Genomic DNA, 26,883 nt, shown 5'->3' with positions numbered 1-26,883 from the left:
AGTTGAAGTATACTCAATTAGGAAATGGAGGGTAAGGGAGAGAGAGAGGACTTAGAATCAAATCAGACAGCCCTGGATTCAAATTTTGATTCTGTTACTTATTGGGTGGTGTGACGTTGAACAAATTATTTAACCTTTATAAGCCTCAATTTTTATCAGGAGCACTAAGAAAGTTGTTATTATTATTGAAGTTATAATATTTGACTATTTTTCTGCTCCTTTCCAATTGATCAGTTGGCAAATCTCCGTCAAATTAATAAACTCATATGTATTATAATTTCCTGTGCTTTACTAATGTTATGAGTTCATCAACATTTTTAGAGGCTAGGAGGTCTGGTTTCTCTAACACTGATAAACCAGACAAATGGAAGAAATTAAACTGTCTACTCAAGCTGGGTGTGGTAGCACAACCTGTAATCGAAATGACTAGGAATGAGTGGCCGAGGGCTGAGGCAGGAGGACAGCCTGGGGAACTTAGGGAGACCCTGTCTCAAAATACAAAATAAAAAGGGGTTGGAGATGGGACTGGGGCTGGGGCTGGAGCTCAGAGGTAGAGCACTCATCTAGCATGCAAGAGGCACTTGGTTTGATCCTCAGCACCACATAAAAATAAAATAAAGATATTGTGTCCACCTAAAACTAAAATAAATAAATATTTTTTTAAAAGGGGGTGGAGGTTGGAGATATAACTCAGAGGTAAAGCACTACTGGATTCAATCCCTAGTAGTGTGTGGGTGTGCTTGTGCGTGCGCGCGCACACACACACACACACACACACAGATCTCCCCTCTGATAACCCAGTGGTTTTCAAACTTGAGTGTTTACCACACTCTTATTAAATATTATTAAGATACACTTCCAGTTTCTGATTTAAGGGCCTGTAGAAAGGCTTGAGAATTGCATTTCTAATAAGTTCTGAGTTCCCAGTTGATGTCATTGCTTCTGGTCCTAGGATATTTCAAGAACTATATTCTAGCCCAAAGCCAGAGAAGCTGACAAATTGAGACCCCTTCACTGAAAGGAGGGAAGAAGGAACTTCTTTGTTCTCAGACTGTCCAAGTATGAGAGAAACACTTCCTCCCCCGCAGACACCTGGAAAGAGAATGACTGCATCTACCTGTGTAGATCCCTTTTCTTCTGAGACAGGAATCAGCTTTCCCAGCCAACAGACTTCACATGTCGCACACCATTTTCTCCTCTGGAAAACTCACAGTTGTCCTCAGAAGAACAGATTAACTCCAGAGGTTTTTGTTAGTTGCTTTTTGTCCTTGAATTTTGCTCCAGTAAGGAATAGGAGTGGGGGAAGGTAGAGGTCAGGAAAATGTGTTCAAGTCATTTTTTTTCCCCCAGAAACTCCTGTGAGATTAAAGGAGATTAAAAAAAAAGAAAGCATAGCGCCTGGCATATTGAAGCACATAATACATGTTAGCTATGACTGCTAAGACTTCAACTTTTTTGAGGTGGATGTTTGCAAAGATGGTTATTAAAACAGAAACAGAGTACACGAGATGAGAAGTTTTTCTGGAAAATGAAAAGTTTAGCTAGGAACATTTAATGTTTACAAATATTATATTTATTTTCATATTTATAAATTTTTGTCATGACTCTACTGTTAAAACTGAGGTGTTGGGGCTGGGGATGTGGCTCAAGCGGTAGCGCCCTCGCCTGGCATCCGTGCGGCCCGGGTTCGATCCTCAGCACCACATACAAACAAAGATGTTGTGTCCGCCGAAAACTAAAAAATAAATATTAAAAAAAAAAAAAAAAACTTCTCTCTCTCTCTCTCTCTCTCTCTCTCTCTCTTAAAAAAAATGAGGTATTTTATAAAACAGAACTGATGAATAATCCAAGACACAGAGAAGACAGGAGAAAGTTTCTGGAGCTTCCTTCAGGAAGTGAAGATGTGACCCAAAGGGTACCCTACTGCTAGCAGCTGGCCAGCTCATGGACACTGGTTTTTGAGAGCAGGCAGTAAGCACATGTTGAGCTTGTGATGTGCCTTGGCAGCAAGTCTTGACAAACCTCTCTCATTCTTAAAACACATGGTTCCAGCATTGCTAAACAAAGTTCAGTCTGAACCTTGACTCTGCCTCCCTGGGGATGGGGTGGAGTGGTTTATTTTGCAATGCCTCATTAAATATTTCATGGTTTTGCTTCCACACACACACACAAAATCATGTTTCTTTCAGGCAAGTTTTTTTTTTTTTCTTTTAAGCACCATCTTATTCTTTAATGTTTGTATCTCAGCTAGCCATTCAAATTATTTCTATAATTTACATACTTTCTTTTTCTGGGTGGGAGGGTACTTGGGATTGAAACCTGGGACACTCTACCAATGAGCTACACCCCCAACTCCATATTCCCACACTTTTTTTTTTAATAGGGTCTCCCTAATTTTTGCTCAGGCTGATTTTGAACTTGTGATCCTCCTGCCTCAGCTTCCCCAATTGCTGGGGTTACAGGTGTGAGCCTGCTTGACTGTGAAATTATACTTTCAAATTATCCAAATATGTTTACATAGGTTCTATGGGCTGCACAGAACTCATCTTGAATAAAAAAGAGACAGAAAAACCTATATAAATTTAACTGAAATGTATTAAAAATTATGGGATATCACTTATTTGTAAAAGTTTAGTAACCACTTTGTGAGGGTTTTTATTTCTTTTCTTTTTTGTGGGGTAGGGGGGTTGGGGAGTGGGAAGACAGGGTCTTACTATGTTGCCCAGACTGGCCTTGAACTTGCAATGCTCCTACCTCCGGCTTCCGAGTGGCTAGGACGATGGGTGTAGGCTACTATGTCCAGCTTGTGGGTTTCTAAAAGATCAAATTATAAACTGATAGCTTTACAAAGAAACACAATTACTATTTTAGATGTGAAAATGCAATTTTTAAACTTTTTTCCTATGAACCAGTTAAATTCAACATTTGTTTATTGTGTGATTTGGTAGGTTCTGTGGGGAACCCAGAAGTGAATAAACAACAATGTCATTGTCCTTGAGGAGTTCTTAGTGTTTTTGATCATAGGCTTGACAATTTGTTTCCTTGTCTCTCTGTCCCACTATATTATGATTATCTAGTTCCTAGAGGAGGAGGTGACTAATTTTGCCAGGAACTCTGAAAGAGGAGGTGTCATTAAGGAGGTGAACTTTGAGTTAGTTCTTGAAGGATACAAGGAATTGGAGTGAGGAGGTGGAGAGAGGACAGGACATTCTAAATGGAGATGACAGGCCAGTGCAAAAGCATTGGCAGGGAAAATAATTGTTGAGATTGGCAGATACCTCTGTGTGGTTCCAGTGTCTGTGTTCATTTTGAGAGGGGTGTAAATGAGAATGATGAGGCCAGTATGATAGAAGTTTCTTTCTTTTTTTTTTTTTTTTTGCCTCTAAGGAATTTTGGTTTTACCTTTAGGTGGTGGTTGGGAGGCATGGAAGAATTACAAATCAGATTTGTGTGTTGGCAACAATGTCAGGGTCAACAGTACAGAGGGTGGACCATAGTGAACAAAAAGTCAAGTTAGGTTGTGGTATGACAACCCTCAGAAGCCAGATGCTGTCTGTTGCTATTTCTAAATGTTAGATTCAACATTAGTCATAAATTCTGTTTTTAAATTGTTATATAAAAATGGAAGAGTTACTGAAAATGAACTAAAACTAAAGGCTCTACCCAAAGGCTCAAAGTTCAAAACAAAAGTTCAAAATTGAGAATATTAAAGGATTTCAGAAACACACACCAATACTCACGAGGTGTGAAGTTAAGTAGTAATGTTAGGGTTCCAGAACTTTTCAGCACCTCAATTATTAATATAGGACAAAAAATCCAAATCACTTTTGTGTGAGGACAGAGGAATTGTGGTTGCTGGGATAAACTATAAAAACAAATATTTTATTAAAGAAGGTTGAAAAAAGATTAGAGTTTGTGGATCAATGAATCTGAATTTCAAAGGGGAATAATATTAATAGTCATGTATGAAAGGTGTCAATTGCCATAGCACACAAAAGTGGTTAGGATAATATTTTATACTTTAAGGAGTCATAGGAAATGCTAACAAAGCACTGGGCAACATGCTACTTATTTATTGTTACATAATTCAAAAATAATTGAGTTTGTATTATTTTTATATTAAAATTCAGCATAAATTTATTTTAAAGGTTTCAAAGTATTACTATGTACACACTAAATCTGGACTTCACCTTACTATAACAACGTATAACTTTTAGAATTGAGAAATCAAATATTAGTTTTAAATAGTTCTTATCTTACAAAGGTCCCCAAAAATGAGTGACAAGGGAAATTATTAAGTCAGATCTGCTTCTGATTATCATTAACCTATCTCTCATGGGGCCTGTTAAAACAAAACAAAACCAATATCGTGTGTGTGTGTGTGTGTGTGTGTGTGGTGTGTGTGTGTGTGTGGTGTGTGTGTGTGTGTATGTGTGTGTGTTTTGCTGGAGATTGATTCCAGAGCTTCACACATGTTAGGCAAACTCTCTACTATTGATCATAGTACACTAGATCACTCCTAGCCCAAATCTTTTAGAAAATGATACAACAAAAAAATCTGATACCAATTTTTTGTCTTAAACATTAAACCAAATCTCAAACCTCACTTGAAATGTACTGCTTTTTTAAAATTATTTAGTTGTAGATGCACACAATACCTTTATTTTATTTATTTATTTTTATGTGGTGCTTAGGATAGAACCCACTGCCTCATGTGTGGTAGGCAAGCGCTCTACCATTGAGCCACAACCTTAGCCCTGAAATGTATTGCGTTTAATGTCCTACACTTCTATTCTGTAAAATTACAAACTTACTTTATTACATGGAAGTAATACTTGCTTTTAAATTTTCATTAAGGAAAAGTGTAAAAAAATTCATCCTCCAAAAAGCCTTTTCAAACGTACTTAAAAGTTAAAAAACTAGAAGGATGAACACTAGATTTACCATATTAACATTTTGCTGTTCACCTTCTTTCTCTTTTGTAGAACCAATTGAAAGTCAGTTGCAGATATCATAGACATTTTGACACTTTCTCCCTAAACACACAGCAGCAAAACTTAAGGGGTATCTTGATAAGCAAATTGTGTTATATTCAATTTATCTTTTCAAAAATCATCCTGGAGCAAAGAAACAGATAAATGTAAAATTGATACTTTGAAATAAAGACTCGATTATATTTGGTCAAAAATAATAATGAGCCAGGTGTGGTGGCAGGTGTGGTGGCACATGGTTATAATCCCAGCAACTCTGGAGGCTGAGGCAGGATGTTCACAGGTTCAAAGCCGGCCTCGGCAACTTAGTGAGGCCCTAAGAAACGTGGCGAGACCCTGTCTCAAAAATAAAAAGATAAAAAGGTCTGGGGATATGAATCAGTGATTAAGCACCTATGGTTTCAAATCCCAGCACCATAGTAATAATGATGATTTAAAAAAAATACATAACAACTTAGTGGGAAAAGGAAAGATTATCTAGTAGCATGCCAGGATAATTAGCCATTTTGGAAAAAAAAAAGAATTAATTAAGTTTATATTTATACTGTATATCAGAGTAAAATCTAAGGGCTGGGGTTGTAGCTCAGGGGTAGAGCACTCGCCCAACATGCACCTGGTCCTGGGTGCAATCCCCAGCACTATAAGACTAAATTAATATGGGCTGGGGCTGGGGCTCATCAGTATGCACTTGCCTGGCATGTGTGAGGCACTGGATTCAGTTCTCAGCACCGCATATAAGTAAAGAAAATAAAGGTCTCTAACAAACTAAAAAAAAAAAATTTAAAAAGACTAAATAAATAAATAAAATCTAAATTCATTGATTGAGTTATAGGTTAAAAACCTTACTCTTAGAATGAATGATAATTTGTGGGTTTTTCTGGGGATTTAACCCAGGGGTGCTTTACCACTGAGCCACATCCCCAATCCTTTTTATTTTTTGAGACAGGATCTCACTAAGTTTCTCAGGGCCTCAGTAAGTTGCTTATGTTGTCCTTGAACTTGTGATCCTGCATCCTCCCATCTCAGCCTCCTGGGTCAATGAGATTATACACATGCACAACCACTCAGCTGGTCTCTCCTGTTTTGAAAATTCTTAAAACACAAAACATAATGTCTTGTGTCTCCCGGCTTTCAGACTCTCTTGAATCTCTCTTCTTTGTAAGTTATTCTAGCAAAACTCTTTAGTGAATAAAATAAGAGAATTTTAAACAGTTTCCACTATTTGTTAAAATGCTTCCATAAACCTGGAGGATAAAGCAAGAGTTAATTTTGTATAGTCCCCTGCAACTTTGGTAGTTGGCTAACAAAATTCAGCCTCCCTTCTGACACTATATCATTTCCCCTTTTTAGCCCTTTAGCTTTGTTTCTACTGAACAAAACATTGAAAGAAGAATCTCTTTGCATTTCTTAAAATTTTTAAAAGATATAAATATTACTGTGATTCAAATGTTTCCATCAAAGCTGCATAACAGGTTTTTTTTTTTTTTTACTCACGTAGACGGTGGTTGCACATGGGCTTTATTAGTCACTTCCATCTTTACAGACAGCAATAGTTTAAGAAATTCACTGTATGATCATGGTTTCTATGATAACAATCTATCTGATAATGTGACTTGAGCCTACTGTCTCCAGTAAGATCATTTCAGAGTCAACTTAAAATGTCTCAAACAAATAAAAATGAATTTACTGGCTTAATCCATTAAGTCCCATGTTTTCAATTTTGCAAATATTTCAATGAAATTGGCACAGGTGCTTTAAAATGGATTAAAAAAATCCATAATCTAGAGCTTACATAACATATATATGTACATACATGTATATGAATGTATATATTTTTTCAAATGCTTTAATCAGTCACCTATTACTTTTCTCAAAAAAACAAACTCTGAAAGCATAATATTAGTTATTTCAAAGTGATCATAAGTGGTATATTTGTTACTCATGACGATTTCATGGTGGGATAATGGGTTAAATAATTGAAAAGTCCATGGGTAGAAAGCAGAAAGTGAGTCTCAGTTAAAGCATTCAAACTTTGTCATCGTTTGAACGCTTGAGTACGTTTCTGTCCATTCTCCACTCTGCCTTCCACTCTGTTGATTTCCTTTCCAGGCTCCATGTGACAGTGCCCAGAAATTTCAACACACCTTCACTCAGATTCAAGTTTAGGAGAAGAGTAATAGCCTCTTCTCTGTTACTTCATACCTGCTTGGACCATTTTAATCTGTATCTTTGGCTACAAATGTGCTAGGACCTATATCAGAAATTCATTGGACTACAAGTGACAGAAAAATCTAAGCTACAGGAATTTAAATAATGTAGAAATTTATGATATCATGAACAAGAAGACTAAAGACAGGCAGTACAAAGGCTAGTGCCATTTGTTGAAACTCATCTTTTGCAAATCATCATCTCACATCACCATATATCTATGTATCAGTTTCTTGACTCTGTTCTATTTCCATTGGTCAGTATTTTTGTCCCTAGACCACTGCCAATGTGTTTTACTTAATATAAATTTATAAGAAACCTTGGCATTTGGTGAAGCAAAATTTCCTCCTTTCTTCTTGAGAAGTATTTTGCTGTTCTTGAGTCTTTGGTTTTCCATACAAATTCTGTCAAATGTGTCAAATTAAATAAATCCAGCTAAAAGGATTTCAACTGAAACTAATTTGAACAGATAGATCAATTTGGAGAAACTTGTCTTCTGTATAACATTGAGTCTTTCTATCCAACAATGTGCTGTATTTTTCATTAAAGTTTTATAATTTTCTCTGTAATGTTTTGAAGGATGTTATATTTTTGTTGCTATTGTAAAAAGTATCTCTTAAAACCTTACTTTCCTAAGTATATTTTAAATTTAAATTTTATATTTTAATCTTATATTGGACATTTGGCAAATTCTCTGCTTAAATCTAATGATTTAAAGGTCAAATCCTTTGGATTTTTCTATGTAGACAATCATATATGTGAATAATAATTTTATTTTTTCTATTTAAATCCTATTATTTTATTTACTTTTTTTTTTTGTCTTACTATAAAAGTTCTTCTTTTACCTACAACTCTTCTGTGTCCTCACGTTCCATGTGTTTCCTATAAATTCCATAAAGGTACACTTTATTATTTTTTATCCAATCTTATAATCTTTCCTTCAGTTTAGCCTATTTATATTGTTGGTGTTTACTGATACATTTGGATTTATTTCTACCATTTTATTTCATGTTTCTCTTTTAAAATCTTTTTTTCTTTTGCTGCTGTCTATTACATTACATAAACTTTCATATATTTCTTCCTCTGTGAATTGCATTTGGGAATAACACATTCCACACATATTCTCTTAGGGATGTCCTTCACATGAACATCTAAAGCTAATAAATGTGTATACCATGACCTTGAATACAACAATAACCTAGGATACTTCTCCTAAGATCACCTTATTTCATCACACATGCTATTGAAGTGGCACCCCCTTTCTCCACAGAAAAGCCCTCTTCACCATGGCTAATTTTAGGACTGTCAGAAAAAGAGTCCATTGTAGATAAACTTCCTATTTTCGTGTCACCCTGTTTACTTGGCCACTGGGCGAGAAGATACCAGCACTCCAGGTGCTGGACACCCCCTTACTAGTTTTCACAAATGTATCCAGTATAGTACTTTGAAGAAATGTGCAAACAAGGCCTCTGGCCTTGAGCTGGGCTTCACAGAGATGTCTACATTTTTAAGATAAGTTACAAATGGGCCCATGGTAACAGCTGGCAGGGGGAAAAAAGAAAGGGGAGTTGAAGCTCTCCCCTTCTCAGGTGTTGTCCTTGAAGAGTTAACTTGCCCAGATCAGTGAAAGCAAAAGCTGCTTTTATGTGAACTTCTGCAGACTGTGAACTTCTGAGCCCCTCCCCTTACACACTGGGTATAAAACTCTGAAACTCCCTAAACTCGGGGTTCAGGGGATTGATTGATTACAGCAAAGGCTGTACCCTCTGAACCTGGCTGCAGCCAAATAAAACTGTTTCCTGCTATCTTTGGTGCCTTGCCTCGTTTGTCCCTACAACACTATTACCATTAGTATTTTTGCTACATGTTTTTTTTTTAATTTTTTTTTTAAAGAGAGAGAGAGAGAGAGAGAGAGGGAATTTTTTAATATTTATTTTTTAGTTTTCGGCGGACACAACATCTTTGTTTGTATGTGGTGCTGAGGATCGAACCCGGGCCCCACGCATGCCACGCGAGTGCGCTACCGCTTGAGCCACATCCCCAGCCCTATATGTTTTTTTTTTTTTTTTAATATTTATTTTCTAGTTGTAGTTGGACAAATACCTTTATTTTATTTATTTATTTTTATGTGGTGCTGAGGATCAAACCCAGGGCCTGGCGTGTGCTAGGCGAGTGCTCTACTGCTGAGCCACAGCTCCACCCCCACATGTTATTTTTATACCTCTCCAAGAGTCACTATTATTATCATTGCTTTATATAATTAATATTAATTTAGATTTTCCACATGTATGTACCTCTTCATCATTATTTTATTTTTTGTATCTCATTACTTTCTTATAGTGTCATTTAATTATGAAGTACCTTCTATAGTAGGGAGTCTCAATGTTTGGTTTCTCCAACTATGGTTTAGCTGGATATAAAATTTTAGATTGACATTGTATTAAATATTTTTTGATCATCCTTCTCCTTCCACCAAGTATATGTAGCCCCAAAGGCAGAGACTCAATTTTACTCATTGCTGCATCCCTACTACCTAGAATAGTATATAATACTTATTTTTTTAAAAACTTTATGAGTGAATGGCTCCTCCTCTCTGCTTTATTCTCTCCTTTTTAGGCAGATGAGTTTTTTCTATGCATGTGACAGTTGGGCCAAATATGTTCACTATAAGATGAAATACTATTACATGGAATCAATAAACTAAAAATGTTTCTTGATTCAAGACAAAACAAAAGAAATCAAAAAGTTTAAATATCTTTGTCACAAAGGAAAGCATAAATTTTTTTATTTCTCTTGTTGTCTTCTTCTTACTAAATCCATTGCCTAGATTCTTGATGTTTTAAACTCTTGCCCCTGCCCCTGCCTTCCCTCCCTTGAGCCTTTCATAATCTTTTAAAAAGTAACTTTCCTTCCTTGCTAAGTAATGGTAAGGTGGCCTGTCATTTTGTTACTGAAGAAAATTGCCTAATATTCACTATTGCCAGGAAATATACCACTTGTTTTTTGGAATTTTATGAATTTGTGTTTTTTCATATTAAAAACAAATACATATTTTAAGTTATTGATAAAAAAATAATACATGCATGAGAGGACTAGGGTTTGTGGCTCAGTGGTAGAGTGCTTGCCTAGCTCATATGAGGCCCTGGGTTTGATCCTCAGCATCACATAAAAATAAATAAATAAAACAAAGGTATTTTGTCCATCTATAACTAAAAACATTTTTTTAAAAAAAGTAATACATGCATGAGTTTTAAAATTCAAGCAGTAAAATTAAGTAGAAAAATGAAAGATAAAAATGTAGCCTAATCACTGTCTTTCAACCAAGTTCAGCTTCTCCTTTGTGACCAGGATCCAAGTAGGAAATACATTTTACATACATGTATAGAGCTAAAAACCGTTTCAAAGATTTTCCTTACCCTTACTGACATAATGCAATCTGATATATCTCCCTTTTTGCTTTCTAATATAGGTTGAAACCCACTAAATTAATTTCACTCCCACCATTAGAAAAACACTGCTCTGGGGCTGGAGTTGTGGCTCAGTGGTACAGCACTTGCCTGCCATGTGTGAGGTCCTGGGTTCAATCCTCAGCACTGCATATAAATAAATAAACAGATAAATAAATAAATAAACAAAAGATCCATTGACAACTAAAAAATATACCACATATCAAACTATTTATAGTACTTCTGATAGCTATGTCCATATACATGTACTGCCGCTGCCACATTTTTGGTCAACATCTGACTTTTTTTTTTTTTGTAATGATTACACATTTTGAAACAAACAACTAGGATTTGGTTTAGTTATATTTCTCTACATTCTTCTTCCCCTCATCTACTCTTTCCAATTTTATTATACTATATTGAGTTCTATTTATTATTTTGTTGCTTTAAAGAATATACTTAAACCTCTATTTTTTGGTTCACCCACTTTTGAAAGTGTCTCTGACTTTTCAACTACCATTAGCTAATTTTATATTGCCAATATCTGCTCTGTTAGAATAAATGTCTTCTTCATTTTGTCTTTAACTTTATCTTGAAAACTGAAGATTTTTTTCAGTATCATCATTTTGTAAATCATACACACTATAGAATCAAGTCCTATAAATGCACTGTAGAAAGGGAAGTGTAAACCATGTTATTAACCCATTTTGTCCCATTTTCCCAGATGTGGAACACCTATAAAAACTTAATTATAGTATATAATATGTAATATATACTAGAATTACATAATATAAATTTGTAATAATAATACAATTATAATAATGTTAATTGACATTAATTAATATGATAACATAAGCTATAGATTATAATTTCCAACCTATTTCAGTGCACATGTGTCAACTTCACTGAGCCATTCACAGAATTGAAAACTTGGGACTTAATGGGTTAAATCTACACTTACTGAGGGACATTTTTTTTTTTTTTAAGCCCAGGGACACCTAATCACTATACCACATCCCTATCCCTTTTTATTTTGAGACAGGATCTACCTAAGTTCCTTAGGGCCTTATTAAATTATGAGGCTGACTCCAATTTTTGATTCACCTGTCTCAGCCCCTGAGGGAGAATGTTACAGGTATGCATGTTAAATACATTTTCTTATATGTTAACTGATTGTTCATAATAATGTCATGTTTTTAGGGGTTATTTTTAAATTTTTATCATGGCTTATACAAGATACAAATTTTTGCTTTTACTAAAGATTCTACTTGTTTTTCTTGGATCTTCATCTTTGATCTTGTCTTTTTTTTTTTTTTTTTTTGGTACCAGGGATTGAAGTCAGGGGCACTCAACCACTGAGACACATCCCAGCCCTTTTTTCTATTTTATTTAGAGACAGGGTCTCAGTTGCTTAGCGCCTCACTGTTGCTACCAACTGAGCTACAGCCCCAGCGGTGTTGCTGAGGCTGGCTTTGAACTTGAGATCCTCCTGCCTCAGCTTCCAGAGCCACTGGGATTGCAGGCATGTGCCACCATGCCTGGATTCTGATAAATATTATTTACATATCATAAATATTATGAAGGTTTTTAAATCATGCTATTTCATAAAATGTATCTACTTTTTCTTAAAGGCATTCTTCTGAAATCACCTAACTTCTTGTTCTATCATTATTAATTATTTTGAAGGCCTAATATTTGTGCTCTGGAACATCTTTCATTTGTACTCTTAGAGCATATTTTTACTAAGATCTGATTACTGGGCTCTCACATTTATTTATTAATTTATGTATAAACCCAACTTAGTGCTGGAGATTGAGACTGGGGTGTTCTACCACTGAGCTACACTCTCAGCACCCCTGCCTTTTTTTAGTTTTTATTTTGACATGGGATCTTGCAAATTGCCCAGGCTAGCCTTGAACTTGGTGATCCTCCTGCCTCATCCTCCTGAGTAATTGGGATTACAGACCTTCACTACTGCACCCAGCTCACTTTACTTTTCTTTTCTTTCCTTCCTTCCTTCCTTCCTTTTCTAGACCATTTCCTTAAATAATTAATTCTTCTTTGAAAACAAGTGGAAAAGTCCCTGATTTGTCCTCATCCTGGAATGTTTTGTCTGTCTACAGAATTCTAGGTTCAGAATAATGTTTTCTTAAAACTTTGAAGATACTGCATTTCTAATAGCAATGAGGAATGACTACTTCAATCTCCCTATCAATCCTTTTTTTTTTTTTTATTACCGGGGATTGGACCCAGGGGCACTTGGAGCCACATCCCCAGTCCTTTTTTGTATTTGTTAGAGATAGGGTCTCACTGAGTTGCTTAGGGTCTTGCTAAATTGCTGAGGCTGGCTTTGAACTCCAAATGATCCTACCTCAGCCTCCTAAATCACTGGGATTACGGGTATACGCTGCCATGCCCTGCCCCGCTATCTCTCTTGAAAAGGAAACTTACAACTTCTATTTGGTTGACTCTCTTTTCCTTCCTTGGGTTAACAGAACTCTCATAACTGGCCATTTCTGATACTCTCTTCTCTGAGCTCTATATCACGCATTATCCTGGCTTTCTTCAATAATTGCCTTCACTTCCTTATTCTCCTTTATACATTTCTCCCTTTACTATGTGATTGCTAAATATTAGAGTTTCTGTACCTTCTTTTCTATTCTCTCTGTATGATCTTATCTGTTCTCATGCTTTAAAAACCATCTGTTGACAATTCCTAAATTTATATCAATAGGGTAGACTCTATTTCTGAACTCTAAATTTACAGCTTTAAATATCTACTTGACATCTCTCTTCTATGTCTTGTAGGCATTTCAAACTTAAAATGAACAAAATGGTTTTCTCTCTATACCTCTAGATCTACCTCAGCCTTTACCATTGTAATTAAAACCCTATGATTCACTATCCTTGACTCTTCTCTTTCATTCACTCCTCATCACTTGAGTTTCTTTTCATTTTTCTAGAATATTTCCTTAAGAAATTAATTCATCTAATTCAGCGTCTAATCTGGCATCTAATTCAGCATCTAATCCAACATCAATTCCTGCTATTTCTACCTTCAAAATCTCTATATGCTTTTAAAAATGTAAACTAGAACATGTCATTTCCCTGCTTAAAATGATTAGGTTGCTTTCCAGTGCATTTAGAATAAAATCCAAAACCTATACAGCCAGCCCTCTGGGTTTGATTTCTTCCTACCTATCCAAATTCATTTCTTTCTGTTTGTCATTCTCCACTCACATTTCCCTACTCCAACTTCCTGTCATGTCCCAGAATACATGATGCTCAAAGCCTCTGTACTTGCTCTTCTGCCTGGTGTACTTTCTTCTCAGGTCTTCTTATGGCTAACTCTTTCATCCTTCAGGTTTTAGCTTACATGTTCAGGGCTTCCATGTTAACTCATACATGGACTGTATGTGAGTTGGGAAAAGTTACCCTTCTGGAAAGCACAGTGTGGATTGGAGTTTAGCCCCAAATGGGACGTGATTCAAATGACACCTCTCAGGGAAGCTCTTCTTAACCATCTTAATGGTCATATTAATGCTCCCTGTTATTCTAGATTATGGCACTTCTTTATAGATTTATATTCAATTTTTAATTCTTGAAGTTTAAAAGTTAGTCTTGTCATTCCCACTTAGGACAGTAAGTTCTGTGTCAAGTTCAGTATTATGACTAGGGCTTGGCCTAATGCCTGGTACATGGTAGGTGTTCAATAAATAATCTTTTTTAAAAATATATTTATTTATTTTTATGAGGTGCTGAGGAGCACCCTTGCAAGGCAAACACTCTACCTCTGAGCCCCAGCCCTCAATAAATAATTTAAATAAATAAATAGATGAAAGAAACTCTGCTCTGAAATTTTATAAGACTGTGATAAAGAAATAGTTTCTGTCCTCCAGTTTACATTTTTGTGGGAATACTTCATCTGAAAACTAGGTTTTTGTTCATATATATTCTTTATATAAGAATATCTAGATAGTTTATGTATTTTTTAGTTGAAGATGGACACAATACCTTTATTTTGTTTATTTTTATGTGGTGCTGAGGTTGCTAGGCAAGCACTGTACCACTGAGCCAAAATCCCAGCCCAAGAATATATTCTTTATACATAAAATATATATTCTATATATATATGTATATATCTATATATTTTCTATTTATTTCTACCACTTGAATTTTTCTGTTTTCTACTTCCTGGAACCTCTATTTGACAGAGCACAGAACTTGATAGGACTTATTTCATTGCTCTAGAATTGGTGGTAAGTCAAGCTGAGTACAAATAGGTGGTAAGTATCTCTCATTTTAAAGAAAAACTCCCAATAATTGAAGTCTTACTGCTTCCAACCATACCCAAACACCCTCCCCATCTATTCCCAGGGTGTAGGAGTAGAAGCATGAGGAAGGGTAGTGAAAAAAGAAATTGTCAACATTGCTATAAGCCACAGTACAGCATCTTTTCTATATGTTCCCTACTGTCGCGACCCCCTCGCCAGCAAGGAAGACACGACACAGGATTCTTCTTTCAGCGGTTTATTCAGGCCTTAACTCTAGTTTTCTCTCAAGCGCTCTTCTCCCCACGCACCCACACACAGCCTAATAAAGCTTACTCAAGTCCAATCCAAAGCTGCCACGCGGGGTTTTCTCATAGGGTATTGAGGGACAGCGCGCCAACTCTCCCTAATAAGGAGTTGTTTACCAAGATCCGCAACGGAAACCGGCGCCATCTTCTAATGGCGGCAACGGTCTACAAACACGGCTCACCACAGTTCCCCCTTATTTCTTAAAAAACAATGCAGGCGAAAGTAGAGGTCCTATCCCACTGTGCAAACATGGCTGCAATGTATGGCTCAGTCCCAAGGAGGCGCCTTCCCTAGATCTGACACCATATCAGCCGATGCCTTTTTTCGTGGGACAGGGCGTGGACGCCAAACCCGTATGCAATAGGACATGCTTCCCTTGAGGTCCGGAGACCGGATCACTCAAGTGCAGTGCCTTGCCTCGCATCCTGCATCATGATGACGGCGAAAAGGAAAGGGGATTTACAAGTAGCCGGTCAGTGACTATGTGGTTGGAAGTGGCAATACCATCTCTCAGCCCCTGAGAAAACGAAGGGTCCAAAGCATAAAGTGCAGCACCAGCATGGAAGCCCACCTGCGTGCAATGGCAACAAGGCCTGCAGAGTGCATGGGCCTTCCATAACTGGGAAGGCAGGAAGCGGAGGGCATGCCAATCCCAGTACAATGTCAAAGATGACTTGGGGTGCAATGGCCAAAACCCAGGAAATTATTGCTTAAGTTGCGCAAGCCAAACTTGTGGAGAGATACCATTCTCTAGGGCTGCAAAAGCCTGGACGATCATAGCCTTTTCTTGGCTATGTCGAGCTCTTAGGCGACAGAAAAGCCACAGACAAAGGACAACCCCAAAACAACACATCGCTCCAAAAATGCCTACTCCCACCCATTCCTTAAAGAAAGAAAAAGCAGAAGACAACCAATTCGTAAATTGGCCCAATGTCACAGGGTCCACACGAGTGTTGTTCAACATGGCAATTTGTGTCAGTTGGGTCTGGATCAACTTCTCTGCTTCCATGGACCAGTTTCCGGCCAGGTACTGTCCGATAATCTGAGAGGTATTTCTGGAATCATTAAATCTGAGAGATGTTATACATAGATGTGCACGATGATCAACACAACCCAAATGTACTAGGTCTGACAATTCCTCAATCTGAGCTTGGAGGAGATCCACCCTTTGATTAACGGCCAAAATTCCTGATAAAATATGTTGATTGATTTTACTTTGAGACTCTAAAATGCTGGAAGTTTGTTGGATGACCTGATTAACCGTGGCCGCAGTCTGCACTTGACTAGCCATGGCCACTCCAGCAGTGACCGCTGCAGCAGCAGACACTGCAACCGCTGTTACAATAGCTGCCGTGATTCCAAAATCCCTACGGCTCCTGAGCACCTCAATAATAGGGAAGGAGTCCGGATCCGCAGTAACCGGAATCGGGACGAAAGACGGGACCTTCATGACAACTGCCGTGCTCCAGGATCCATTCCAACACTCAGACAGGAGACATGTACAATTAGAACAGTCAATCATATCCGATCCTGTAGTATTGGTATCATTGGTCAAAAGGAACAGAAACGGAGAATGAAGGCAGACTGCTGCAGAGGGCAGTGTAGCATTGGACACCTGAGAATTGTATGAAATGATTTTAAGCCTCCTACCATTAGCAGTGTCCTGTACAGAGCCAGACACATTAAACAGGCAGCTCTGGACTCCTCTCAATTGGGCCAGAGCAGAGACATCGGCTGTGGCCCCCTTTTCATTAGAAATCAACCATTGAAACCAAGACCAGCCTGTTCCTGCAGTGGAATTCTCCTTGGAAGAATCATACAAATACCTTTTAAGAGAAGGAGAAAGAGAAAAACCCACAGCAACTTTGCGCCTCTCCCAAGAATGATCTTGACAAGGCGTGAATGTCGGGGGGGAAAGAATAGTACGGGGTACAATAAGGAGAGGCCTTAAAATAAGTGGCATTACTAGCATTAGAAAAAGCCACCGGGAGTGACACCTGGGAAATCATAGCCAAAGTGGTGATATTCATTTTGGTCGAATTTGTAGTCTCTCCTGAGCCCTCCTGTTTCCCTTTTGCCACTTGGTCAAGCACCCCAGACAAGATTCCCAGTGAGACCCTACTGTTCTGTAAGGGGTCCTCCCAATTGGTCAAATTGTTGCGCTGTAAGCGAATACAACGGGTTCTCAAGAAACTGAAGCAGAAAACTCCCGTGAGATTAACACGAGAAAGGTTGAAAACCCGTTCCCCGTCTCCTCTAGGGGAGACACAAGGGGCAGACATCTCACATGAAGTAGAAAAAAGAGTGGGGAGGACACTAGAATTTTTATGGACCGGCATCGGCATCAGCCATGTCCGAGCTACCGCCCACCACTGCATCGGTAACATCTGGACCATTATCGTCTGTGATAGGGCCAGGATACTCAGCAGAATGAAGAGTCTCATCGTTGGACTCTTGTAGGGTCCCCCGTTGTTGGTCAGTTATCTTTGAGACTTTTCTCGTTAGTCGTTCAGGGATCCACACCGGCTCCGCTCGGTCCTGTGGGAAAACACAGACAGAACCTCGTGCCCATGCCAGCACGGGATCAGGCCCATACCATTGCCTGGAAAGGACATCTTTCCACTTAACATACCCAAAATTCGGGGCAGAGGGCGAACAATGTCTATCTGCAGCAGAGCGCCCTTGAATGTCCAAATTTAAAAAATTGATAGTAAATAGAGCCAGGGAGAGGCGCTCTTTCAGGGAGTGGTCTAAGCCAATTCCCCCTTTTTGTTTTAGTAACATCTCTTTTAGAGTCTTATGAGCATGCTCTACAATACCCTGGCCTTGTGGATTGTAAGGTAAACCATGGACAAGTTGGATACCCATCTGGCTGCAAAAGGAAGAAAATTGTCGCCCAGTATATGCTGGACCATTGTCCGTCTTAATGGACTGTGGTAATCCCCAGGCTGCCCAAGCTTCCAAGCAATGTGTGATAACATTTCCAGCTTTTTCCCCAGACAAAGCGGAAGCATAGATAATGCCAGAACAAGTATCTACAGATACATGGACATATTTAAGTTTACCAAAGTCAGGAACATGAGTAACACCCATTTGCCATATAGTTAAGGGCCGTAAACCACGAGGATTTAAGCCTATAGAAGGAGGATGATGTAAAATCACACAGTTAGGACAATCCAACACAATCTGTCCAGCATCAGCACGGGAGATGGTAAAGCGTTTCTGAAGTGCTCGTGCATTAATATGAAACTTACTATGAAAGTTTTTAGCTTGATCTAAGGAGGAAATAGGGAACACCCAAGAAGGACGAGTAGCAAGATCTGCCTGGGCATTGCCCGCAGAAAGAGCACCCGGTAAACCTGTGTGGGCTCGAATATGCAAGGGGTAAAAACAGGCGGAACGATTCCAAATCAATGTTTGAAGATGAAGAAAAAGGGAAGACATTACTCCTGATGAGTGTATGGAACCCACTGCTTCCAACACCCTTAAAGCTTGAACTACATAAACAGAATCTGAGATTAAATTAAAAGGAAATGGACATTGTTCAAAAACTTTTATGACAATTTGCAGTTCCACCCATTGTGGATTACCAGGAGCAAACTGATGTTGAATAGGAGGCTGATCATTTACCACATAGGCTCCAATACCAGTCTTAGATCCATCTGTAAAGATATTTGCAGCGCCTGGAATAGGCGTAGAAGAAGTGATTTTAGGGAAAATGATAGGATGTTCCTTAACAAATGTAATAAGAGGATGTGATGGATAGTGATTATCTATCTCTCCTAAAAAAGAGCATCGTAATATAGTCCAATTATCTAAGTTAGCACATAAGACCAGAATTTGTTGACATGTATAAGGAACAATCACAGACGTTGGAGAGAAACCAAAAAATTGCACACTTTGTTGTATCCCTAACATAGCTAAGGAAGCAACTGCATCAGGATAATACTCAAGGGATTTTCCAGGGGACATACGTGGATGTATCCACAGTAAAGGACCATCTTGCCATAAAACTCCAGTAGGTTGTCGCTCAGTGGCGAGCACACATAATTGAAGAGGTTTATCCTCTTGAAACCTACAAAGGCTAGCATGTTGTATAGCCTCTTCCACTTTAAGCAACACTGACCTGGCTTCCTCAGTAAGATGTCGAGGGGAAGTAAGATCTGAATCACCTTTAAGAATTTCATACAAAGGTTTTAATTCAACATTGGGAATATGTAGGTAACTTCTAATCCAATTTATATCACCCAATAATTTTTGGAAATCATTTAGTGTCTGTAATTTATCAGTCCTCAGAGTTATCTTTTGGGGTGTGATAGCTTTACAAGAGATAGTAGCACCAAGATAATTAATGGAGTCCCCCATCTGTACCTTATCAGGTGAAATAAGCAAGCCTTTTAACTGTAGCAAATGTACCAAGTCAGTATAAGCGGCCTCCAACATACATTGGGTCTTTGCTGCTAACAAAATATCATCCATATAATGTACACACCTTAATGATGGATATTTTTGTCTGAGTGGAGCAATAGTCGCACCTACAAACATTTGACACACGGTAGGACTATTTGCCATGCCCTGCGGCAGAACCACCCACTCAAACCTCTGATCAGGCTCCTCGTGATTACACGAAGGCAAGGTGAAAGCAAAACGTTCTGAATCTAGAGGATGCAATGGGATGGAAAAGAAACAATCTTTAATGTCTATACATATCACTGGCCAATTTTTAGGGATAGTAGAAATCAGAGGCAACCCTCTCTGAATAGATCCCATGAGTTGCATTTGAGCATTAATAGCCCGTAGATCGTGCAGCAACCGCCATTTTCCAGTCTTTTTCTTTATAACAAAGATGGGTGTATTCCAAGGAGAAGTGGATGGCCTTATATGTCCTAACTTTAACTGTTCTTGAACTAAAGTATGAGCTACAGTCAATTTTTCAGAGGAGAGTGGCCACTGAGGCACCCACACCGGCTCCCCTGACTTCCAGGTAATGGGCACCTGTTCCTCAGCGGTCCCTAAGAAAAACCCAACCCATGTCTGTTAAGTTTTGGTATTGATTGTATGGGACGTCTACGTCCCTGTAAATTTTTACCTAATCCAAGACCTGGTCTATATCCCATGTCTTGCATTATCTTTTGGGCAACTGCTGAGTATTCATTACTAAGTTGAAACCCCATGTCCTTCATAAGATCACGTCCCCATAGGGAGATTGGAAGATCAAGCACATATGGTTGAAAAATGCCAGAATGTCCTTCAGAATCTTTCCATGATAGATGTCTACAGCTGACTTGTGGAGCTTGAGCATATCCTAAACCCCTCAGCGATTGATCTGAGAGTTGCACTGGCCACTCCTTTGACCAGTCCTTCATTGCTATTATGCTACGATCTGCTCCAGTATCCAGTAATCCTAAAATTGATTTGCCTTCTATAGTTAATTTTAATGTGGGACGGTCATCCATTTCTAAGGACAAAAATACACAATTTCCCCCCCGTTGTTCCAATCTTATCGTTTAATCTCAAATGGGAGCCAGCAGGAAAACTGGTATGTAGACTGGGTAGAATTAACAATTGAGCAATCCGGTCTCCTGGGGAGATGGACACAATACCTTTCGGAGCTTCTACCATAACCTTTACTGTTCCTACAGTATCTGGATTAATAATTCCAGGGAAGATGTAAAGGCCTTGTAAAGCGGAAGAAGCATGCCCAACTAACAACCCTACAGTACCAGGTGGCAAAGGTCCTTTAAAGTCAGTTTCCACCAATTGGACTCCCATTTTAGGTGTTAATACGAGTCGGGAGGCGGAACAGAGGTCCAGCCCCTCGGCACCTGTAGTGGTTCTCCGCGATCTTTGGGATGTCATAGAGATGGCCATGTTTCGCCCTCCATTGTCCCATTCTCCATTGCCCCATATATTTGTGGGCCCTGAGGTCGAGGGCCCTTCCGGCCGTTTTTTGGCATCTGTCTATCTGATATTGGCTGTCTATGAATGTCCTTGACTGATCTGCATTCATTAGCCCAATGTTTACCCTTCTTGCAACGAGGACATAGTCCTGGCTGGCGAACAATTGAGGATGACCCCTTTTTGTCCTGTAATTGACATGTTCGGGGACAATCACGCTTAAAATGTCCCTCCTGGCCACATCTAAAACACTTTCCTGTATGAGGGGGTGGTTTTCGGGTTAGCTGGAGAACGGCAGCAGCCAACCCTGCATTAGTAAGGGGCCCACCTATTTCCCTACAGACTTTCATCCATGCCTCTATTCCTTTATTTTTATATGGGGTTATAGCTGCTCTGCATTCCTTAGTACATTGTTCAAAAACAAGTTGTTTGATCAAAGGCATAGCTCTATCAGGGTCCCCGAATATTTTCCCCCGCTGCATCTACCATCCGAGCCACAAAGTCAGAAAAAGGCTCTGTGGGGCCTTGAATGATCTTAGTTAGATTACCAGATACTTCCCCTCTGTTAGGCAAGGACTTCCAGGCTCGGATGCAGATGTTGTTGATTTGCTCATATACTTCCGGTGGGTACCCTGTTTGTTGATTGGCAAATCTGCCCTGTCCCAAAAGCATGTCCTTATCCCAGGCAGGGCATCCCGCCGCATGGTTTTGGGCCACCTGCTCTACTGCCCCCTCTAACATAAATGCTCTCCAATCCAGATACTTTCCTGGAGAAACACAGGCGCGCACCAGGCTCGCCCAATCAGATGGAGTCATACAAAAGCGAGAAAGGCCCTCCACCTGGGTAAGTGTAAATGCAGCATCCACACCATAGGTTCGGACTGATTCAGCCAATGTCTTGACAATTTTAAAGTCAAGGGGTTCATGATATCGCCCCCGATTGGCATCTTGGAACACAGGGAATGCTAGACCCATGTCCGAATGAACCTTTCTCCATGTTTGTGCATGAAACGTCCTATTGAGTCCTGGGTTAGGATAGGGTGGAGGGTCAGGAGGAATCTCCAAATCATCCTCCCCCTCTTCCTCATATCCCACATCTGTCTTTGGGTACTTATGTTCTGTGTAGACAGCCTTACGGGGATCACCTCGCCCTTGAGTTTCACCTTTTCCCCTTTTCTCTCTAGCTTGCCATGACAGCAATTCCAATACTTCCTCATTGTCTGAACTACTGTCTTCCTCAAAGGCTTTCAATTCAGTCAAATCTGGATAAAGTTTAGTCTTTGGCTGACTTGAACGTTTATCATCTCTATCACTTCCCCCACTCTTGATACTTTCAGCTCCCTCGGACCTCTCCTCATGCAATTGTTCAAGAACCTCCTGTCCTTTGGTTAGGGCATCCTGACACCTACTGTCAGATAAACAACCCCTTACTAACTTCCATAAAGGAATCACCCCACCTTCGAGGGTCCCTTGTTCGTGTGCAAAATCTAAATCCTTGCCTAACTTTTCCCAACTGGGGGTCGTGAGACTGCCCAAGTAAGCAAACCACGGGGCCGCCAGATCTACTTGTTTTAAGAACATCTGCAAGGTACTCTGTTTAACTTTTAAACCTTTAGATCGTAGCAGTCCATCCAGGGCTAACAGAATAGGGCTAGAAGCAGAGGCGCCCATGGCTTTAATGCAGAAAGCGAAAGCGAAGAAATAAAGCGAAACAAAGCGAAAGTCCAAGAAATCCCCGCTCTCTCTTTTTACAGAGGAGCGACCCGCTAATTTTTCTGCGGATTCCCACTTACCTGGGAACTTACCGGTGCACCACCCTGACCGCTAAAAGTTCTGGATCCTGGGATTGAGAGGTGTTCGGTTCCCCGTACGGGTCACCAATTGTCGCGACCCCCTCGCCAGCAAGGAAGACACGACACAGGATTCTTCTTTCAGTGGTTTATTCAGGCCTTAACTCTAGTTTTCTCTCAAGCGCTCTTCCCCCCACGCACCCACACACAGCCTAATAAAGCTTACTCAAGTCCAATCCAAAGCTGCCACGCGGGGTTTTCTCATAGGGTACTGAGGGACAGCGCGCCAACTCTCCCTAATAAGGAGTTGTTTACCAAGATCCGCAACGGAAACCGGCGCCATCTTCTAATGGCAGCAACGGAGACCGGCGCCATCTTCTAATGGCGGCAACGGTCTACAAACACGGCTCACCACACCCTACCTCCAAAACCAGGTAAGATATGAAGGCTGAAAATCACCCCTTACAAGAACATATGACCATATGAATACGAATCTCAATTGCTGGATATTTTTTAAGTGGCTCCCTACTGATCTGCCCAGTACTACTTTAAATTCGGAAAGAAGAAATAAAAAGAGATAGTAGGGTGGAGTGTGGGAAGCAAAGTAGTGTTTACTCTGTCCATGTTGGGTAGAAAGAAAGTAGGAATTTTTCATTAGCCAAATAATTCTGTGAAAGATAATTATTCGGCTAATAATTATAAAGTATAAGCCAAATTGCTAATGTTCCACCTAAGAGAGCAATGTTTGGAAAGAAAGACTCTAGTAGCAAGAGTTTGTGGGATGTATTGCCAATTGTAAGAGCTGGGGTAGGGGGAAAACAAGCAAACTCTTTTTTTTTTTTTTTTTTTTTTTTTTTTAAATAATATTTATTTATTTTAGTTTTCGGCGGACACAACATCTTTGTTTGTATGTGGTGCTGAGGATCGAACCCAGGCCGCACGCATGCCAGGCGAGCGCGCTACCGCTTGAGCCACATCCCCAGCCCCCAAGCAAACTCTTTTATAAAAAGAGGACACACACACACACACACACACACACCTTTTTTTCCCACTTAGGATGAAAAGACTATTTTTCCTTGTCATTATATATATTGCCATCACATCTTTTAATGAATGACTAATAATATCCTTTTATATTGATTCTAAATGTATCATAATTTGACTATTCCACTATTAGTGGCATTTGAGTTGTATCTTCATTTTTATAATTAAAACACTGCATGGAATATTCTTGTGTATACAGTGCATATTCAAAGCAACTTATTTTACATTTTGTGTAAAAATATATTTTAAAACCAGACACTATTTTATTCCATTTGGAGAATTTCAAAAGCTCTAGCTGAAAAGCAGATCTTTAAGTTTTTGGAGCATTGATTTGACAAGTAAAGTGATAAAGGGAAACTTCTTCCTCAGAAGGATTTGGAAATTAGGTGGTAAGTATCTCTCATTTTAAAGGTGAGAAATGTGTGGTTTTAAAAAATATAGTCCCCGTGAGAAAAGATTAAGGGCACTTCTAGAACCAAGCAAAGAGTAAATAAGTGTGGTTTGCTTTTTCTTTGGCACTACAATTATGGTATATTAGTTATCTTTTACTATGTAGCAGTACACAGTACTGAACATAGCTCAGTTGGGCCATTCTTCTACTGGTCTTACATGGGTCATTCATGTGGTCATTTTGATCCATTAAGCAGTTGACTAGAACTAGATAGCCTAAGATGGGCCCCAACACATCTGTCAATTCGTACCATTTGTCCTAAAGGGCCTCAAATGGAAAAACTTACATTTATTTCATGTGGCCTGTTATTTTTGGTAGGTTAACATTGGCTCCTTCATGCAGCAGTCTCAGAGCAGTATTCCAAGGGAGGAGACTGAAAGCTGAAAAGCTTGAGGCCAAGGTTTGCAAGTCATTCAACATCACTTTTGCATGATACTGCTGAATAAAGAAATCCATCCAGCCAGCCCAGACTCCACTTCTTAATGGGAGGAGTGACAAAGTCGCACTGCAGAAGAGGTAAGACACAGGGATGGAAAGAATTGTGATGGTGTTTGTAAACAACCTATTGTAGCAGAACTTAGAAATCCTCCTTTTGTGTTACAAAAGTAAATTTTTAAGTTGGTTATTTGCCAATTTATTGTTTCCTTTAGAAATAATAGGGGGAACATCTAAAATCACACACCTATGTAGCAGTCTACATTATTAAAGCTGATTTTTAAGTATCTCAGTTGATAACTCATTCAACAAATTTCTTTTGGGTACCTATTATGTGCCAAGCACTGTGATTTGCTCTGGGGACACAAAGATAGACATGGTGCTTGCTCTCAAAGAGCTTACAGACTGTGGAGATAAGTACTGAAAAAGTAACAACAATAAATCAAGAAATGGCAATAATCTGAGATTAATATTATAACAGGACAATATGGTAAATCATTAGTTGAGTTCATACCCTCTGCCAACCCTGAGATATCTTTGTAATAACTCTATAAGAGGGCTGGGGTTGTGGCTCAGCACATGTGAGGCCCTGGGTTCGATCCTCAGCACCACATAAAAATGAAGTAAAGATATCACGTTCACCTACAATTAAAAAAAATAAATATTAAAAAAAATAACTCTATAAGAGGCAAGATAGGTTATTAATCATTATCCTTATCTTTATATGAGGAAACTAAGGCTCATAAAATTAGCCAAGTAACTTAACCAAAATTACTCAGGTAGTAAGTGGCAGAATTCAAAATTTTAAAAACAGGCCTCTTTTAGAAACTCTGTTTTTTCCAATATACTCTTTTGCCTCATTAGACACATATATTGTTATGAGTAACTGAGAAACAGAAAAAACTCCGACAAATAAACAAATGCTTAGATAATGGTATATGTTGTGTAGGGATTCTGCTGAAGGGACTTCAGTGTTTACAGCTTTACAGATTGATCATATAATGTACACTACCTTACGTAGAGCACCATCTACAACAAGAAACGCTGCTTATTTCCCAAATCTTTCTGGACTCAGAATCTAGACTGTCATTTGGATTCATCAGATTGAAAAAAAAGAGTCATTTTAAAAATATGACATAATATTCCATATCTAAAGACAACAAAAAGGTTTAGATGAAAATGATTATAACAATTTCCACTACAGAATGAACTGTACTATACCCATTTTACTAAGCAGAAAATTTAATCAGATATATACACAACTTGGCCTCAGGAATATACATATCTTGCGCTCAAGAATTTATGAACACATACAAATGTGTGTCAAAATACATATATAAAAGTACATGAATACAAAAATTTAAAATAATTATCAGTGCAATTTTAGTATTTATTCCTTCACACTTAGTCTAACATGGGCTTAAAGAAAGTTTTGGTCTATCTGTATCCTTTTCTCTTTCATTATTCTATTACTCTATTTGTGGCTGTGTCTGATCTCCATCCCATGCTGGTTTTAGAAAGGCCTACATATCAAATAGCTGAAAGTCTCTAAATTTGTCTGTGATGCTTCTAATCCTGCCAGTCTTCAGTAAGTTTATTTCTATTATTTGAATAATCTGATTTTAATTCATTACTGTACTGATCTGTGCAAAGCTAGAACTTTGTTGACCTCTAATGCTTTCTCGGTAAAACTCTGGATGAAAGTCACAGATAATTGAGAATGGCCTGCCTCCTGGCAGTACTCTCTGCTCCAAGTTTTCCCTCTTTCTCTCTCATGTGCTGCCCAGCTAATGGTGGGAAGGGCAATACAGACCAGAATCTTCTAATAGTATTTTTGTTGGCTTTACAGCTGTGAAGACTGATTAATCCTTTCAGGCCTTGGGGCAGACAATTTGGGAGCACCTGGCCTGGATTACTTTAGCTGCTAGCAGCCGTTACTAGAGCATCTTGGAGGGTGACCAAAGAAGAGCAAAATCTCCAGAGTGTCATAGACAGTGAAAAACGTCCAAAAGTTCCACAGGCGTCTTATCCAAGGTGAAT

General features: G+C 38.9%; 2 protein-coding genes across 11 annotated transcripts in view; one reads left to right on the top strand and one right to left on the bottom strand.

The window, feature by feature from the left end:
- Wdpcp (WD repeat containing planar cell polarity effector) overlaps positions 1–1,636 on the bottom strand; it is a 527,720-nt gene extending 526,084 nt beyond the window's left edge. For 7 of the 9 annotated variants that reach the window (XM_058572736.1, XM_058572746.1, XM_058572751.1 and 4 more), the window contains exon 1: positions 1,118–1,636. The gene's annotated coding sequence lies outside the window, so the exon portion shown is untranslated. The remainder of the gene's footprint in view (positions 1–1,117) is intronic. The other 2 variants (XM_058572776.1, XM_058572779.1) reach the window with 1 other exon arrangement.
- The window catches only part of Ugp2 (UDP-glucose pyrophosphorylase 2), a 185,688-nt gene that overhangs the window by 98,759 nt on the left and 60,046 nt on the right, over positions 1–26,883 (top strand). Inside the window, exons 2-5 of one of the 2 annotated variants that reach the window (XM_046423030.2) lie at positions 21,883–21,967; positions 22,878–23,347; positions 24,727–24,924; positions 26,693–26,877. Coding sequence is in view for 1 of the 2 variants with exons in the window: in XM_046423003.2 (XP_046278959.1) it covers positions 24,891–24,924 (34 nt within the window). In the remaining variant the exon portion in view is untranslated. The remainder of the gene's footprint in view (positions 1–21,882; positions 21,968–22,877; positions 23,348–24,726; positions 24,925–26,692; positions 26,878–26,883) is intronic. The other variant, XM_046423003.2, reaches the window with a different exon arrangement.

Source organism: Marmota monax, unplaced genomic scaffold (assembly GCF_021218885.2).
Source record: "Marmota monax isolate L192 unplaced genomic scaffold, Marmota_monax_Labrador192_F-V1.1 WCK01_AAM20220418_F8-fsc00015, whole genome shotgun sequence".
Taxonomy (NCBI): Eukaryota; Metazoa; Chordata; class Mammalia; order Rodentia; family Sciuridae; genus Marmota; species Marmota monax.
The sequence above is the reverse complement of the archived record's forward strand: the minus strand, read 5'-3'. Positions and strand labels throughout refer to the sequence as shown.